This window comes from Esox lucius, chromosome 11 (genome assembly GCF_011004845.1).
Source record: "Esox lucius isolate fEsoLuc1 chromosome 11, fEsoLuc1.pri, whole genome shotgun sequence".
NCBI classification, from domain to species: domain Eukaryota; kingdom Metazoa; phylum Chordata; class Actinopteri; order Esociformes; family Esocidae; genus Esox; species Esox lucius.
This window is the reverse complement of record NC_047579.1, coordinates 41,573,560-41,590,850: the sequence shown is the minus strand read 5'-3', so window position 1 is coordinate 41,590,850 and position 17,291 is coordinate 41,573,560. Positions and strand designations below refer to the sequence as shown.

Below are 17,291 nucleotides of genomic sequence, written 5' to 3'. Positions count from 1 at the left end.
AGAACCCAATAGAAAATCTTTGGAGGGAGTTGAAAGTCTGTATTGCCCAGCGACAGCCCCGAAACCTGAAGGATCTGGAGAAGGTCTGTATGGAGGAGTGGACCAAAATCCCTGCTGCTGTGTATGCAAACCTGGTCAAGAACTACAGGAAACGTATGATCTCTGTAATTGCAAACAAAGGTTTCTGTACCAAATATTAAGTTCTGCTTTTCTGATGTATCAAATACTTATGTCATGCAATAAAATGCAAATTAATTACTTAAAAATCATACAATGTGATTTTCTGGATTTTTGTTTTAGATTCCGTCACTCACAGTTGAAGTTATGATAAAAATTACAGACTTCTACATGCTTTGTAAGTGGGAAAACCTGCAAAATCGGCCGTGTATCAAATACTTGTTCTCCCCACTGTATGTGTGTGTGTGTTATTGATGGGTCACTACATGAGCACACAGCTCTTGGCCCGGTCCTTCCTCAGGGCGGGGGCGGGGTCCAGGTTGTCAGTCCGACTAGGGAGGGGCGGCAGGGGCAGCTGGGACACCCGTTTCAGGCCCCTGCGGGAGCTGCTGCGTTTCAGCTGAGGCTTGTGAGGCCGCCGCACTGACGCCAGCGTGGTGATGTGAAACACGTCCCGTACGCTGTTCTCCGACACCTTGGAGGTGCACTCCACGTAGGCCACCGCACCTATCTGACGGGCCAGCCCACTTCCCTGAGGGACGCAGGGGGAGAGGGTTAGAGACCATCATCATCATCAACAAACTCATGTCGAGAACAGCGTCAAAACTGTGTCTTCTTGAGCTTCTGGGAGACAATACACCGTAGCACAGAACTAATGAGTTCATGGAACTGTATTGAGAGGCAAGGAGCCATAGTGGCAGAACTACAACACTGAGATACCACCGGTCGAAACATCATCTCTACAGAACAGAGATACCGCCGGTCTAAACATCCTGTCTATAGAACAGAGATACCGCCGGTCTAAACATCATGTCTATAGAACAGAGATACCGCCGGTCTAAACATCATGTCTATAGAACAGAGATACCGCCGGTCTAAACATCATGTCTATAGAACAGAGATACCGCCGGTCTAAACATTATGTCTATAGAACAGAGATACCGCCGGTCTAAACATCATGTCTATAGAACAGAGATACCGCCGGTCTAAACATCATGTCTATAGAACAGAGATACCGCCGGTCTAAACATCATGTCTATAGAACAGAGATACCGCCGGTCTAAACATCATGTCTACAGAACAGAGATACCGCCGGTCTAAACATCATGTCTATAGAACAGAGATACCGCCGGTCTAAACATCCTGTCTACAGAACAGAGATACCGCCGGTCTAAACATCATGTCTACAGAACAGAGATACCGCCGGTCTAAACATCATGTCTATAGAACAGAGATACCGCCGGTCTAAACATCCTGTCTACAGAACAGAGATACCGCCGGTCTAAACATCATGTCTACAGAACAGAGATACCGCCGGTCTAAACATCATGTCTATAGAACAGAGATACCGCCGGTCTAAACATCATGTCTACAGAACAGAGATACCGCCGGTCTAAACATCATGTCTACAGAACAGAGATACCGCCGGTCTAAACATCATGTCTACAGGACAGAGATACCGCCGGTCTAAACATCATGTCTATAGAACAGAGATACCGCCGGTCTAAACATCATGTCTATAGAACAGAGATACCGCCGGTCTAAACATCATGTCTACAGAACAGAGATACCGCCGGTCTAAACATCATGTCTATAGAACAGAGATACCGCCGGTCTAAACATCATGTCTACAGAACAGAGATACCGCCGGTCTAAACATCATGTCTATAGAACAGAGATACCGCCGGTCTAAACATCATGTCTATAGAACAGAGATACCGCCGGTCTAAACATCATGTCTACAGAACAGAGATACCGCCGGTCTAAACATCATGTCTACAGAACAGAGATACCGCCGGTCTAAACATCATGTCTACAGAACAGAGATACCGCCGGTCTAAACATCATGTCTACAGAACAGAGATACCGCCGGTCTAAACATCATGTCTACAGAACAGAGATACCGCCGGTCTAAACATCATGTCTACAGAATAATGAATAATCCACGAGTCCCTCTGTCTCTCACATTTTCTCTCCTTCCTTTCACTATCCTTCTCTCGCTCTTCCTTTCTGTCTCGCCAATTCTCTCTCTCCCCCTCGTTCCCCTTTGCTTGGCTCTGCCACGTGCTCTCCTCCTTCCTCCCAAGACCAAAGGGGACACTATGTGAAGGTCCAGTGTTACACTACTGACCCTCTAGGACTCTCATTAATGAGCATCCGGATAATATCTAGTCAGGATTAGTTGTGTTTCTTTGTTTTGCTTTGGTCTGTACCCAGAGGCATACGAGGGACAGCCTGGGACTAAAACATGGTACCCTCTCAGAGGACAACACGCAGTCACACACAGAGGGGGCCTTTCATAGCTACAGGACTGGTGTGATCTTATCAAGGCCCCCTCCACGCTGAGTCATGCGGATGACAGGAACATGATCAATAAAAGTCTCTATTAGCTTTACTTCAGAGAGAGAAAGCGAGCTAGGCAGGTTGAGAGGGAGAGGAAGTGAGAGATGGGAGAAAGAAGGGGAAGGGAGAGAGAAAGGTTGAGAGGGATAGAGAGAGAGAGCTAGAGAAAGGTTGAGAGGGATAGAGAGAGAGAGAGCTAGAGAAAGGTTGAGAGAGAGGAAGAGATGGGTCTGACAAGCACCTAAGCTCTACCAGATTAGTGTGACATGGGTGGGTTCAATGTGTGGTCAGCTCATCTGACTCCTCATCTTTGAAACCAAAATTCCCCTTAAAAATCAACAACAGGATAACCTATCTAGGGGATATTGGATTAAATCAGCGGAAGTTGGTTGCCTGGAGCCTGTCTGACACGTCTGTGTGACCTTATACAGGCTGGAGCTGCACGGTGGCTGACCGGGACCAAAGTAGTGTATTTCAAAGAAGAAAAAACTGCTTTAACATGAGCGTCTGAAACACTGTCCTTGGGCCTTTTTCATGAGCTCAATACGTTGCTATCCCATTCTACGTTTTGTTGGTCTAGGATATTATAATTTTTTTCTTCCCAGTTTAATTTTTTCTTGCGGGGGGGGGGGGCGGGGGGGCTGGATTTGGTTACTGCCCCTCGGCCAGCTTACAGCCAGGCATGGAAAAGGGCTTCTTTGTTACCGGGGCTTTTGTGTGTGCGGGGTGAACCAGCTTTTGTGTGTGTGTGTGTGTGTGTGTGTGTGTGTGTTGGGGGGGGGGGATGTCTGACACGGAAGAGCACAAAATGAACACGAAAAAAGCTGATTAAAATTTGCGGATTTACAGACCCGTTTATCACTTCTCCCTCATTGTCTTCGCCCCCCCCCGCCCCCCCCACACACATATTTCCTGGCTTAGAGAACATGGAAGTGTGCGATAAAAGGCTTCACTCGTTAATCAAAGTCTGTTTTGTATTTATTCTGCCTTTTCCAAATCCCTAAATCTGCATGAATATTTCACCTTAGGGTAATGTTTGTCCCGACCCCAGAGACAGAAACCCAATACATCCTACCTACCCCAGCCACCCCTTTTACAATAAACAACCTCTACAACCTCTGTCAGCATATTACAGTAGGAATGCCGACCGGTGCAAAATTGTCTGGTTCAGTGTGTTTCTGTGTGTCGTCAGACGTGTCTGGTTCAGTGTGTTTCAGTGTGATTTGTGCTTTACGTGCTGGGTGAGTCCAGTAGCCAACATTGCGGTGCTGTGGGTGCTGTGTGTGGTGTGGGCGCTGTGCGTGGTGTGGGCGCTGTGCGTGGTTTGGGCGCTGTGCGTGGTTTGGGCGCTGTGCGTGGTTTGGGCGCTGTGGGCGCTGTAGGTGGTGTGGGTGCTGTAGGTGGTTGAATCATCACCAGGGTGTGACTGGAGCTCACTGGATGGTAATGTGTTAGCTCTCTCTGTCTGTCCCTCTTCGCTTGTCATGCCTGAAAAGTTCATTAGCAAACCAAGGAAGTCCGCCTGCACTTAATTACTGGCCAGGTTTCTCATTCTTTCCTTTCAACATCTCTCTCTTCCTGTTACGGTTTTCCTCTCTGACTCACTCTTTACATGGTTGCGGTTTAATTACCTCCCCCCGGTGTCTTGTGCTCACCTGTTCGTGGGTGACGGGGATCAGGCGCTGCTTGGACAGCTCTCTCAGAGTGCTCACGTCTGTCCTCATGTCCAGCTTGCAGCCCACCAGAACCACCTTGGCGTTGGGACAGAACTCCTGCGTCTCCCCCTGCCACTGTGGGGTGTGCATGCACGCACACACACACACACACACACACACACACACACACACACCCAGACAGGCAGACCAACATGCAGAAACAGACAGACAGTGATTAAAAAAAAGAGAAAGAGAGGTAGAGTTCAGAGAGGGTAAACTACTTATTTATGTTATTTTTTTCAGGTACAACAATGGAACCAAAGAATTGTTTCAGTCTCAAATTAACAGACAGTGTCAGGATATAGCCATCAGCATTCATCAGTCAGGCTTTCCCTCACCAATAGGACAGTAAAATGATTCCACAGAGGGGACCTATACATTCTCTGGCCCAAAATACCTTGACCTGTGATCCCCAGAACTACCCAGGAGTTTCAGCTCGTAGGAAGAGGCTGACCACGGCCCCTGACAACCAAAGGCGGACAGCCTTTCTTGGTCTCGCCTCTGTCATATACATTAGGTTCTCATCATCTCATTAGTGTAAACGAATGGACATGAAAGACTTGTACGTGGAAGACCTCTGTGGCCACGGCACAGCTCCATTCAGTTCCATGAATATGTATATCCACGATTAGACCTCGGAGGAATCTATCATTTCTCAATAAAAAGGGAAAGTGCTTCAATCAACTCCCCATTAAATCAGAGCTCTAAATTCTCTTTGCCAGTCGAGTGGTTTGGATGAGGCTGACAAATCCACTAGAAAAAGAGAAAGATTTCCCTGTGATATGAAGCAAAGGCTTGAGATTCATTTCATTTCTTTACCCTCCTAGGCTTGAGTCAATAAAGCTATTTTAGGTAGAGTACAGAGAAGACAACCCCATTCAGTCCAGTTAAAACAACCCCCTGTGAGATTAAATGTCATCGCTACTACTCAGCTGGAAAAACACGCTGCCTCACTCCCTCAACACAAGTTCCAAACCTTCACCATGTTGGCATATGTCCAGGAGCCTTGTGTAGAATACAGGGATGGTCAGCCATCCATCAATAGTTAAACAACCTCTGACCCTATACAAGCCAATCACAGTGCACACCCTTTCTCAATCCCCTCCCCCTCCTGTCAGCTGATGACCCTGGTGACAAGATAGGTCCCGGGTGTCAAGAGTCTAATTTGGCATGGTGACTGGACAACAGGTTTCCAGGTTTTAAAGATTACCAGGGCGACAGCTAGGGGTTGTGGGGTCATGGCAACTCTTTACCCAGAGCTTCAAGGGAAAATCAAAAGCATGATGGGAGTTCTTCAACCTGATTTGGACAGACAAACAGGGGCCTGAGCTGGAGAGGGGTGCGTCGAAGTAGGGTGTTATGGGTCAGCTCTGCCCAGCCTGTGGGAGGGGCCCAGCCACCTCAGACCACTAAACGCGTCAACACAACGGGAATGTCTTTACAATGTCCTGAACTCCCAGGAGAAGACCTTTAAAGAGCCAACACACATGTTCTCCAGATGGAGATCTACTAAACACACACACACACACACACACACAACATGTTACACACACCATCCAGTCACGTAACACACCTTCTGACACACTCCCATGAGACCAGCTGTAAAAATGTTCACCACTCCGGGCACATCTTACCACAGTCTGAAGGGTTCCCACCAAGTTCCCTTCCCAAGCCCCCAATCAACACATCACACCCAGAGGCCACGATCCGCATGTTAAAAACACATCTGCTCAAATGAAAAGCCAAAATAGTAGTTCTCCACAGCAGCTGGTCGTAGAGTGGTTATAGCCCAACTAACGTGGCTCCACTCCAAACCCCGGGCCTCGCTCGCTCCTCATCCTGCTCCCTGACATCCCATTAGCTTGGGATTCAGGGGTCAAGTAGCCTGGGTTGTTTTCAGGGGAGAAAAGGGGCAGGCATCTCTGACCAACACGGTGATTTACTCTGCTATTAAAGGGACTGAATGTGTGCCTGGCCAGAGATGGCATGGAAACTGCCCATGAGAATCCAGCGAAGGAGGTAGCGTTTGGATTAGGTTTTAAACAACACGTTAACAACACCATTCTCTACCGTCAGGGCAAAACGGCTGTCCTCTTGTTGTGCGACTTGTGACTGATCAGGGAGGAGGAAGAGGAGGAAGGAGGAAGATGAGGAAGATACTGACCTTCTTAAGGACACTATCCAGAGTTTCTGGGCGACTGATGTCGAAGCAGATTAGCACTGCGTCCGAGTCGGGATAGGCCAACGGTCGAACGTTGTCGTAATACGAGGAACCTGCAGGCACAAACAAACAGTACATCCATTCATTCTGAGTACTTTAAGTGAGGACCTCATGTGATTAAAGAATGGGAGCGTATAGCATCCCCAGGCGATCCTACAGACACATAAACACCCTGGAGAGCAAAGCTGCTCTACTAATGGCCACTAACGTACTGTCAACCATTAGAGCAGAGATGTAGTATCACGGCACAAACACACACACACACACGGGCAAACAACACACACAAACATGGCTTTGTGCGGAAGCAAACTTGTTTTGATATAAACATCTCTGCAAACGAGAGTCCTTCTCATAACACACACACAGATTTAGCCAGCTGTTCCCTGCCCCCCCACTTCATACAGTTAAAGAGGTGGAAAGAGGGGGAGGTTTGGGGGGTGGGGGGGGAGCAACACACGTTAACTGTAGTTGGCAGTTACATATTTCATCTCCCAACACGAATGACAACATGGTCGCTGGTTCAAAGGTCAAACTAAAGGTTGCAGCTTTTACCTAATGTAATTCTTCTTCTTGATCTGTCGCTCTTGTGAGTCATCTATCTTTAATGTTCTTTCAAACCACCACACAAGCAAATTGTCTCTTCTCTAGGAACTTTCGTTCACTCTCACGCAGCGCTGGTTCACTCCATGTCTCGCTTTGTTTTCTTAGTCCGTTTTGAGAACAGTGACACCACATTAGCAACCACTCTCACCCCCCTCCGCCCTCACTCTCCCCCCTCTCTCCTCACTCTCCTCTCATCCCTGCTCTCATCCTCGCTCCCTCCTCCTCGTCTCTCCCCTCTCATACCCCCCCTTCTCTCCCACCTCTCTCTCTCTCTCTCTCTCTCTCTCTTCTCCCCTATTTTTTCTCCCCGACTCCTCCCTAGGTTTCTTCCTGGGTTCCGATCATAATAGGGGGTTTGTCCTATCCATTGTGCAATCGTGTCATGTTGTTGCGACAACTTCTAAAAATTATTCTACTAAAATGATTTTGATTGATTGATGGAGCTGTGGCCCCTCCCACCTCCTCCTATGGGACCAATCCTTCATCCACTCCAGAACCTGGGTCAGAAACACAGCGGCTCTGGTTGGTCAGGAGACAAGCAGTGCCGGAAGCGGAACGGTCAGCGGAGCGGCAGAGAAAGCAACACCTCCCTGTACCTGACATCTGCCTGCCATACTCAGTGGTGTACAAACACTGTTATTGTACAACAGCACGGCGTCTACGCCCTGAACGCCTGCTGAAGCAGGGCAGGCGTGGTATGCCAGTCAAATACTTGGTGCACGGCGGATGTGGCGCCTGCTGTAGCGGAGGTCGTCTGGTCGCGTTTGGATGAGGCCGGCACAATGGATGAATCTGGCCCATGGCTCTACCCATTCAGCTGGCTGCCCTCCTGATCTGACCCGACCTCAGCCATCAGCTCGCAGGGCCAGGCCAGACGCTGCATCCTGGGGTCAAAGGCCGTTACACTTCAGTGGGAGTGAGAGCATGCATGCATCCTGGACGCCTGAGAGCATACGAGTGTGTAGCATGAGCCTTAGTAAATGTTTTTGAGGATATGAAAGTCATTTAAAAGCTTTGTTGGATGTTGGTTCATTTGACTTCCTGTCTCCCCGGTCCTCCTCCAGGAGCAGACTGAAGATTTAAATGCAAGCAGTGGGCTGACAGACAGAGGCTGAGGGGATCTGAGAGAAGGAGCAGGTCTCCTAGCAGCAGGAAGCTAGTCATTAGGAAACGATCACAGTTAGCGCTTGTTACAGACATATTATTAACAGTCACAATATGACTGCTGTTTACTGGGTGGCTGCTGTTTAAGTCTGAGAGCCCGCTATCCCCCAGGGGACCCCAGACATCACTCCCATTCAGCCTCCTACTTTCCCTAACTCCTAACCCTAATCTTAATCCTAAACCCCAACCACTAACTCAAACTGTTTAACCTAAACTTAAGCAGAATACAGAATTCTTCTTCATGGGGACCAGAAAAGTGTTCCAACAAGCATACTTTTTAATTGTATAACTGTCCTTGTAGGGAAGTTTGGGTTAGTAAAATGTGTACACACGCACTTATACACACGCACTGATACACACGCACTGATACACACGCACTGATACACACACACTGATACACACACACTGATACACACACACTGATACACACACACTGATACACACACACTGATACACACACACTGATACACACACACTGATACACACACACACACACACACACACACACACACACACACACACACACACACACACACACACACACACACACACACACACACACACACACACACACACACACACACACACACACACACACACACACACACACACACACACACACACACACACACACACACACACACACACACACACACACACACACACACACACACACACACACGCCAGCAGCCCTATCACGGAAACAGTAAGTCTTTTTTGGAGCAGTGTGCATTATCCCACTGCAGGGCTGGATTGTGTAGTGCAAAGGTGAGGTGATGATGGGAGAGGAAAAGAGGAAGGTGATTTAAAGAAAAAATATTGTGTGATTTTAGAATTAACCTAATACTTCAATGACTTATTATTTAGCTGTTTTCATTTTAGTTCTCACTGTTGTTATAATGTACACATTAAATTTTAATTGAGAGAGAAAGGAGTGAGACTCCAAACAATCTACGGGAGGACAGAGGTACCAAAGGGAAATGCTGGAGGAAGGAAAGTTGGGGCGAAGGTCCTACTTTGACTTCCAAAGTGATAACGGTATTGAACTGGACCTTGGGGGACCAATCAGTCAGTCCCACAGATCAACATGATTGACAGACGGCCAGCACCGGAGGCCTTGTTGCAGAACCTCGGAGCGACAGACCAGCTACCTCAGCATTTTTAGAAAGTCCCGGAAGACCCCTCCAAGAGACGGGGGGAGGAATGGAGGAAAAACACTTCATATATAAGTCAATCTACCTAACCATCAACCTGAGCACCCACAAGAGAGAGGGGGTCCACAGCCTATCGCCACTCATAAAAATCCTCCTGCTAAAGGCAAGGCCCCACTTTCTAAATGTGGTAGGTGGGAGAGATAAGGTGCATTTTGGGGACAGGGACGGGGCATTAAGGTGTGACAAAAAGGGGGTGAAGTGGGTTTCCATGGAGACTCCAATACCTAAAGACTCGGTGGCTAAATAAAGATTCAATAAAAATTATAATGAAAATGATGGGTAATGGAGGTGAGGGAAGAGATTAAATAAGAGTGCCAGAGAGAGGTGTGAGGGCGGGGCCGTGTCCTGGAAGGTAGAACAAAAGGTCAATTGAATTTCAGTCAGGGATGGGAGGAGAGACAGGATGGATGAGCAGGGGAGAGGGGGTCAGGACTGACACTGCCAAACCCAACCTGAAAAGGAATTAGAGTGGGACCCTGCCACTCGCTGCCAAAAACAGAAAACTCCCCAAACAAAACGCTTAGCATTAGCCTGATTTGTCACCAGCCACCTTGGACAGGAAGAGAGTCTGACTGCCTTGACTGTGGATAGAGAAGAATGGAGAGGAAAAGGCCTCTGTCTGAATGGAAGGACAGAGAGAACCACAAGGTCAGCCTTCTCAAAGGCCGCTAATGTCCCAAGGGACTCACAGTACCAGAGCAGGACACAGGCGCAGCGAAGCGCTAACTAACAGAATCCAGCGCTGGAGGCCCCTGATATCACAGGTCAGGTCTGAGGGATCATTGAGTCCCTGTGAGCCATTCCTGAACACTGTGATGACATGGAGTGGTGATCATTCTTTCTGGTTTAGGCGCATTAATAACAAACAGCTGGCTGTGTGCCGGATGGAAATGTCACGAAAAAGGTCTTGATTGTTGTTTCTGTAAATTTTGTAGACACGGTCCAATTTTCCTCGCAGCTATTCAGAGAAAACGACTTAATCACATGTAATGCATGTTTTGGGTAAGAGTATAAAAACATAATTCCATATAATTTATTTGTCTGTTAAAAAGAGCAATATAGAGACATTACCAGAGGGATTTGGCCTCTCTGAATGCTGCTACACAGTAGAGACATAAGGGCCAACCTCCTAACTTGTGGAGACATGAATCATGGTTAAATGTTTCCCGACCGGGTACAGGAACGCTGGAGAAAGAAGCCATTGTTGTGGCTCCCAGACAAGAGAGGGGGGAAACAGTCTCAGCCCAAAAGACACTGAATGTGCATGGCAGAAAGAGACTGATGGGACCATACACACATGCATACAGTGGGGAGAACACGTATTTGATACACTGCCGATTTTGCAGGTTTTCCCACTTAAAAAGCATGTAGAAGTCTGTAATTTTTATCATAGGTACTCTTCAACTGTGGGTGACGGAATCTAAAACAAAAATCCAGAAAATCACATTGTATTATTTTATTGCATGACATAAGTATTTGATACATCAGAAAAGCAGGACTTTGTTTGCAATTACAGAGATCATACGTTTCCTGTAGTTCTTCACCAGGTTTGCACACACTGCAGTAGGGATTTTGATCCACTCCTCCATACAGACCTTCTCCAGATCCTTCAGGTTTCGGGGCTGTCGCTGGGCAATACGGACTTTCAGCTCCCTCCAAAGATTTTCTATTGGGTTCAGGTCTGGAGACTGGCTAGGCCACTCCAGGACCTTGAGATGCTTCTTATGGAGCCACTCCTTAGTTGCCCTGGCTGTGTGTTTCGGGTCGTTGTCATGCTGGAAGACCCAGCCATGACCCATCTTCAATGCTTTTACTGAGAGAAGGCCAAGATCTCGCGATACATGGCCCCATCCATCCTCTCCTCAATACGGTGCAGTCGTCCTGTCCCCTTTGCAGAAAAGCATCCCCAAAGAATGATGTTTCCACCTCCATGCTTCACGGTTGGGATGGTGTTCTTGGGGTTGTACTCATCCTTCTTATTCCTCCAAACACAGCGAGTGGAGTTTAGACCAAAAAGCTACATTTTTGTCTCAAACTTGAAACTGTGGTCCCAGCTCTCTTCAGGTCATTGACCAGGTCCTGCCGTGTAGTTCTGGGCTGATCCCTCACCTTCCTCATGATCATTGATGCCCCATGAGGTGTGATCTTGCATGGAGCCCCAGACCGAGGGAGATTGACAATCATCTTGAACTTCTTCCATTTTCTAATAATTGCACCAACAGTTGTTGCCTTCTCACCAAGCTGCTTGCCTATTGTCCTGTAGCCCATCCCAGCCTTGTGCAGGTCCACAATTGTGATGTCCTTACACAGCTCTCTGGTCTTGGCCATTGTGGAGAGGTTGGAGTCTGTTTGATTGAGTGTGTGGACAGATGTCTTTTATACAGGTAACGAGTTCAAACAGGTGCAGTTAATACAGGTAATGAGTGGAGAACAGGAGGTCTGCTTAAAGAAAATCATGCAATAAAATGCTAATTAATTATTTAAAAATCATACAATGTGATTTTCTGGATTTTTGTTTTAGACTCCATCTCTCGCAGTTGAAGTGTACCTATAATACAAAATTACAGACCTCTACATGCTTTGTAAGTTGGAAAACCTGCAACATCGGCAGTGTATCAAATACTTGTTCTCCCCACTGTAGATACAAAGATTTACACTAAGACACAGTCACACTCTCCACACCTCAGTGAGTGGTAGTTGCTGGGTTCAGTACGTAGTAACTGTATTATAAAAAACAATCTACAGCCCTGAAACACTCCGATAAATAAAGTAGTTCTCTCTCTAACACCCACAGCTGTTTTCCCCTTTAATTCCACCATCAAAGAGCAGCAAAACATTTCAAGTTGTGCTGGCTGAGTATCGTAGCAACCTGCAGGTTCTTTGTGAGTCCCTGAAATAAGGTGAGAGTGGAAGGGAGCGAACGAGCGAGGGAACGACAGAGAGGAGGAGGAGAGGGAGGCAACGACAAAGATGGGGGAGAGAGAGGAAACCATGGAGATCGAGGGAAAGAGAGGGAATGATGATGACAGGGAGGAGAGGGAACGAGGGAAACAAGTATCCAAGATGCATTGATGGTAAAGAGGAAACCAAGAGAGGGAAAAGGGGGGAGGACAGAGGTGGGAGAGGGAAGGGGAGGACGGAGGCAGATTCAGGGTATTGGTCCAATAAATGGCTGATATGACATTAGGGCTTTCACTGCACATGTCCACAGCCTTCAGTAAGGGGGGTTCAGACTTTAAAGCGGCAGAGTCGCTACTCCCTTAGGCTTCCAGTCAAAACTTGAAAGGGAGAGAAACAGAGAGGGTGAGACAGAGGCTGGTGTCTAGTTGCTGTTAGACACTGTATATAGGATCAGAATGGTATATTACATTGCGAAACAGAATTGTATATACTTAGTCTCAGAATGGTATATACTGTACACAGAATCAAAATGGTATATACTGTATATTGTACCAGAACGATATATACTGTATATTGTATCAGAATGGTATATACTGTATAGTGGCTCAGAGTGATATATTGTATGGTGTACCAGAATGTTATACAGAGTATAATGGATCAGAATGGTATATACTGTATAGTGTACCATAATGGTATATACTGTATAGTGGATCAGAATGGTATATACTAAATATTGTATCAGAATGGTATATACTCTATAGTGGCTCAGAGTGATATATTGTATAGTGTACCAGAATGTGATACAGAGCATAATGGATCAGAATGGTATATACTGTAGTGTACCATAATGGCATATACTGTACAGTGGATCAGAATGGCATATACTGTACAGTGGATCAGAATGGTTTATACTGGACAGTGAATCAGAATTAGATTGTGTTTATATTTATAATGTTGTACACTGAGTTGAGCAGCTCTCTTTCCATTAGTTCTTGAGTGTGAGAACTGCAGGTTAGGCACTTTACCACACACACACACACACACACAATCTGGTGGTCTGAAATAGAGTGTGTTTTCAAAGGCGCTAAAGCGCAGGTGGGACTGAAGATGTGACAGTGGGTTAAATAGCCATTAACCTCCCCAATGTGGTCCCCTAGCTGGGGATATTGATCAAAGCTACTTTCTCCCTCTCTGTCTCTCTCCCACTATCTCTTTCTCTTTGAAGGGCTATGTGCTGACAGAGCAGGCAGGAGGGGGACAGGGAAGGAGACATGGAAGGAGACAGGGAGGGGGACATGGAAGGGGGACAGGGAAGGAGACATGGAAGGAGACATGGAGGGGGACATGGAAGGAGACATGGAGGGGGACATGGAAGGAGACAGGGAGGGGGACATGGAAGGAGACAGGGAGGGGGACATGGAAGGGAGACAGGGAGGGGGACATGGAAGGAGACATGGAAGGGAGACAGGGAGGGAGACATGGAAGGGAGACAGGGAGGGAGACATGGAAGGGAGACAGGGAGGGAGACATGGAAGGAGACATGGAAGGAGACAGGGAGGGGGACATGGAAGGAGACAGGGAGGGAGACATGGAAGGAGACAGGGAGGGAGACATGGAAGGAGACATGGAAGGAGACAGGGAGGGGGACATGGAAGGAGACATGGAAGGAGACAGGGAGGGGGACATGGGAGGAGACAGGGAGGGAGACATGGAAGGAGACAGGGAGGGAGACATGGAAGGAGACAGGGAGGGAGACATGGAAGGAGACATGGAAGGAGACAGGGAGGTGGACAGGGAGGGAGACATGGAAGGAGACAGGGAGGGAGACAGACAGTGACAGAGACAGACAGGGAGACAAACCGGGCAGGGAGACAGACAGGGCAGGACAGGGTTCTTGCATAATTTTCAAGTCTAATTCAATGCTTTTTAAGAACTGTATAAGACCTGAACAAATATAATTTAAGATAATGACTCAACAATTTATTTGATTGTCTCTTTTCTATGTATTTAGTCCTACAGTAGTAGGCCTATAGGTTTTGTAACAGTTTTTCAACATTATATGCGTTGCATTGCCATCAGCGTTGTGTCAACCTGACGTTTTACCTGCTACACAGGGCGTGTTTCTTTTTCGAAAGGGGAAAAAAGCAGACGAAGAATGTTATTTTTTAATAATGGGTTAGTAAAATTACTTTGTTTAGGTTTTTCACAATTAGTAATTTGCTCCTTCACGATAATGTCTTTATTAGGGATGAACTGAGACAAAACTGAGGCAAAAACCTATGCTTCTCCACTTCAATGGTCAGTTGTTACCCGTCCATCATTCAACTTATACCATAGCAAGGTTGGTGTGTCAACTGTAGGGGTAGGACGATATGAGAATTTCATGCCAGTCATCCTGGCCAGAATTATCCCGATTTATGATTTTATCCCCATTAATAACAATCCCTATAACAACTCTGGTTTCTAGCTCAAAACGGCTGATCGGATATTCTTCCATTACATAAATATTGTTCTTGTGCCTTTAAAAAGCCATTACAGTAAAACAATATCAAAGAAGGTTTTTAATAATTAACTAATACTATAATAACATATAAATCGGTGAATGTGTATGGTTGCCAGCTTCATTGACAATACATTGCAGAGGATTTTACAGTGGGGAGAGACAGGGAGAGGGATTTTGCAGGTTTTCCCACTTACAAAGCATGTAGAAGTCTGTCATTTTTATCATAGGTACTCTTCAACTGTGAGTGACGGAATCTAAAACAAAAATCCAGAAAATCACATTGTATGATTTCTAACTAATTAATTAGCATTTTATTGCATGACATAAGTATTTGATACATCAAAAAAGCAGGACTTAATATTTGGTACAGAAACCTTTGTTTGCAATTACAGAGACATTACAATTATACAAGATACGTTTCCTGTAGTTCTTGACCAGGTTTGTACACACTGCAGCAGGGATTTTGGCCCACTCCTCCATACAGACCTTCTCCAAATGCAAATTAATTATTTAAAAAATCATACAATGTGATTAGACCTCTACATGCTTTGTAAGTAGGAAAACCTGCCAAATCGGCAGTGTATCAAATACTTGTTCTCCCCACTGTATGTGGCATTTAGAATTGCCATTTGTACTGCATTTGCCTTCATTGCACATCTATACATTGCACATCTGTATGGCACATCTGTATGGCACATCTGTAATATACATTATACTTAATACAAGTACATTTTCTGCCCTCTTCTATTTGCACTTCTTGTTAGATGCTTACTGCATTTAGTTGTACTGTACTTGTACTTGTTCAATGACAATAAAGTTGAATCTAAAAATACATTGAGATATGCGCTCCAGCAGTTAAATAAAACAAGTAGTCAGGAACACTTTGGTGACTGGCAAGAGCTTTTGCAAGTCACTCCTCTACAGATCAATTTGCAAGTTTTGTTCTGCATGCATCGTAGCTGCATGCTTCGTAGGATATCATTGGTTTGTTAGCGCTCAACCTGTTTCAACTGCTTATTTTCCGTGGTAATGGAATGGACAGGTATTTGCATGTAGCGGGAAGTGGAGACTTGAGCAGAAGCTTACTAATGCCGTGTTTCCACTGGTAAGTGTAGTGGTTACACTAGTACTGTTGTAAAGGAATTGGAAAACTAGGTTATTCTTTATAACATTACAATACAATCACAACTCACAATGACATTTAATTTCGATTTATATGGTAATTGACAATATTCTATTTACGCAAGCAGAGCGGCTTCATTGACCATACAATGCAGAGGATGTTTAGTGGCATAGTACAACATGAGATGAGATGTGCGCTCCACTTCTAAAATAAAACAAGCAGTCAGGGAAACTTCAGCGACTGGCAGAACATTTTCAAGTCACTCATCTGAAGATTATCCCGATTTACGATTATCCCGATTATGGAATTTCTCCACGTTTTCATAATCGTGAGTATTCTCCATCGCAATTAGTACTAAAATCATCCATCGTCCCATCCCTAGTCAGCTGACCTGTAGCATCTTCCAAAAAAAAAAACAAATACGTCATTCCAGAAAATAGGCTGACGAAAGTAATGCCAGAAGCACAGAGCTAAAACAAACATGCTGCAAATCTGTAATTTTCCCTACATAACAGGCCAATATGAGTTACCATTATTTGTATGCATTATTATGTTATGATTCAATACACCCTATCCGCACCCCGCCAAAAAAAAATCCATTCATATCAAATCCATTAATATCACGCTGTAGGTCCACCAAATGGCACCTTGCCTCGTACTCGTTTCCTGTCGCCAACCACCTCTGAATCTTATCTTCCCCCTACCGTTTTTCACTGAACTTGTATCTCACCATCTTGGCTCATCCCCATGTAGCAACTACTGACGACAACGAAAAGACGACACGCAGCCAGTCAAAGTCTGTAGCTAGCTAACTTAACATGTATATTAATGGTGTCGCTCATTGTCTAATACTAAGTGAATCAAACAAATACACGCTAATTAGACGTTTTACCGTGCCACTATGCTTGACAATTTTCCAATCAGTCTTATAAATGCACCGTCTCCAAAATACCTACAGGAAATGTATGGTAAATTTAATTTATGACTTTAATTTCCCAAATGTTAATTTAAGACCTTTTAAGACTTTTTAAGGAGCCACGAGAACCCTGCAGGGGAAAAGGGGGGGAGACAGGGAGGGAGACGGGGGAAAGACAGACAGACAGACCGAGGCACAGGGAGGGAGACAGACAGACAGCACAGGGAGGGAGAGGGAGACAGACAGACAGGGGCACAGGGAGGGAGACAGACAGACAGAGGGACAGGGAGGGAGACAGACAGAGGCACAGGGAGGGAGACAGACAGACAGAGGCACAGGGAGGGAGACAGACAGACAGAGGCACAGGGAGGGAGACAGACAGACAGAGGCACAGGGAGGGAGACAGACAGA

At 46.0% G+C, this 17,291-nt stretch overlaps 1 protein-coding gene across 1 annotated transcript in view; it reads right to left on the bottom strand.

The window, feature by feature from the left end:
• Positions 1 to 356: 356 nt before the first annotated feature.
• Positions 357 to 17,291, bottom strand: part of rnd2 (Rho family GTPase 2) — a 33,459-nt gene continuing 16,524 nt past the window's right edge. The window contains exons 3-5 of the mRNA XM_013136008.4: positions 6,400 to 6,509; positions 4,176 to 4,310; positions 357 to 709 (exon numbers count right to left, since the gene is read on the bottom strand). Of these exons, the coding sequence (XP_012991462.3) occupies positions 440 to 709; positions 4,176 to 4,310; positions 6,400 to 6,509 (515 nt within the window). The 3' untranslated portion in view covers positions 357 to 439. The remainder of the gene's footprint in view (positions 710 to 4,175; positions 4,311 to 6,399; positions 6,510 to 17,291) is intronic.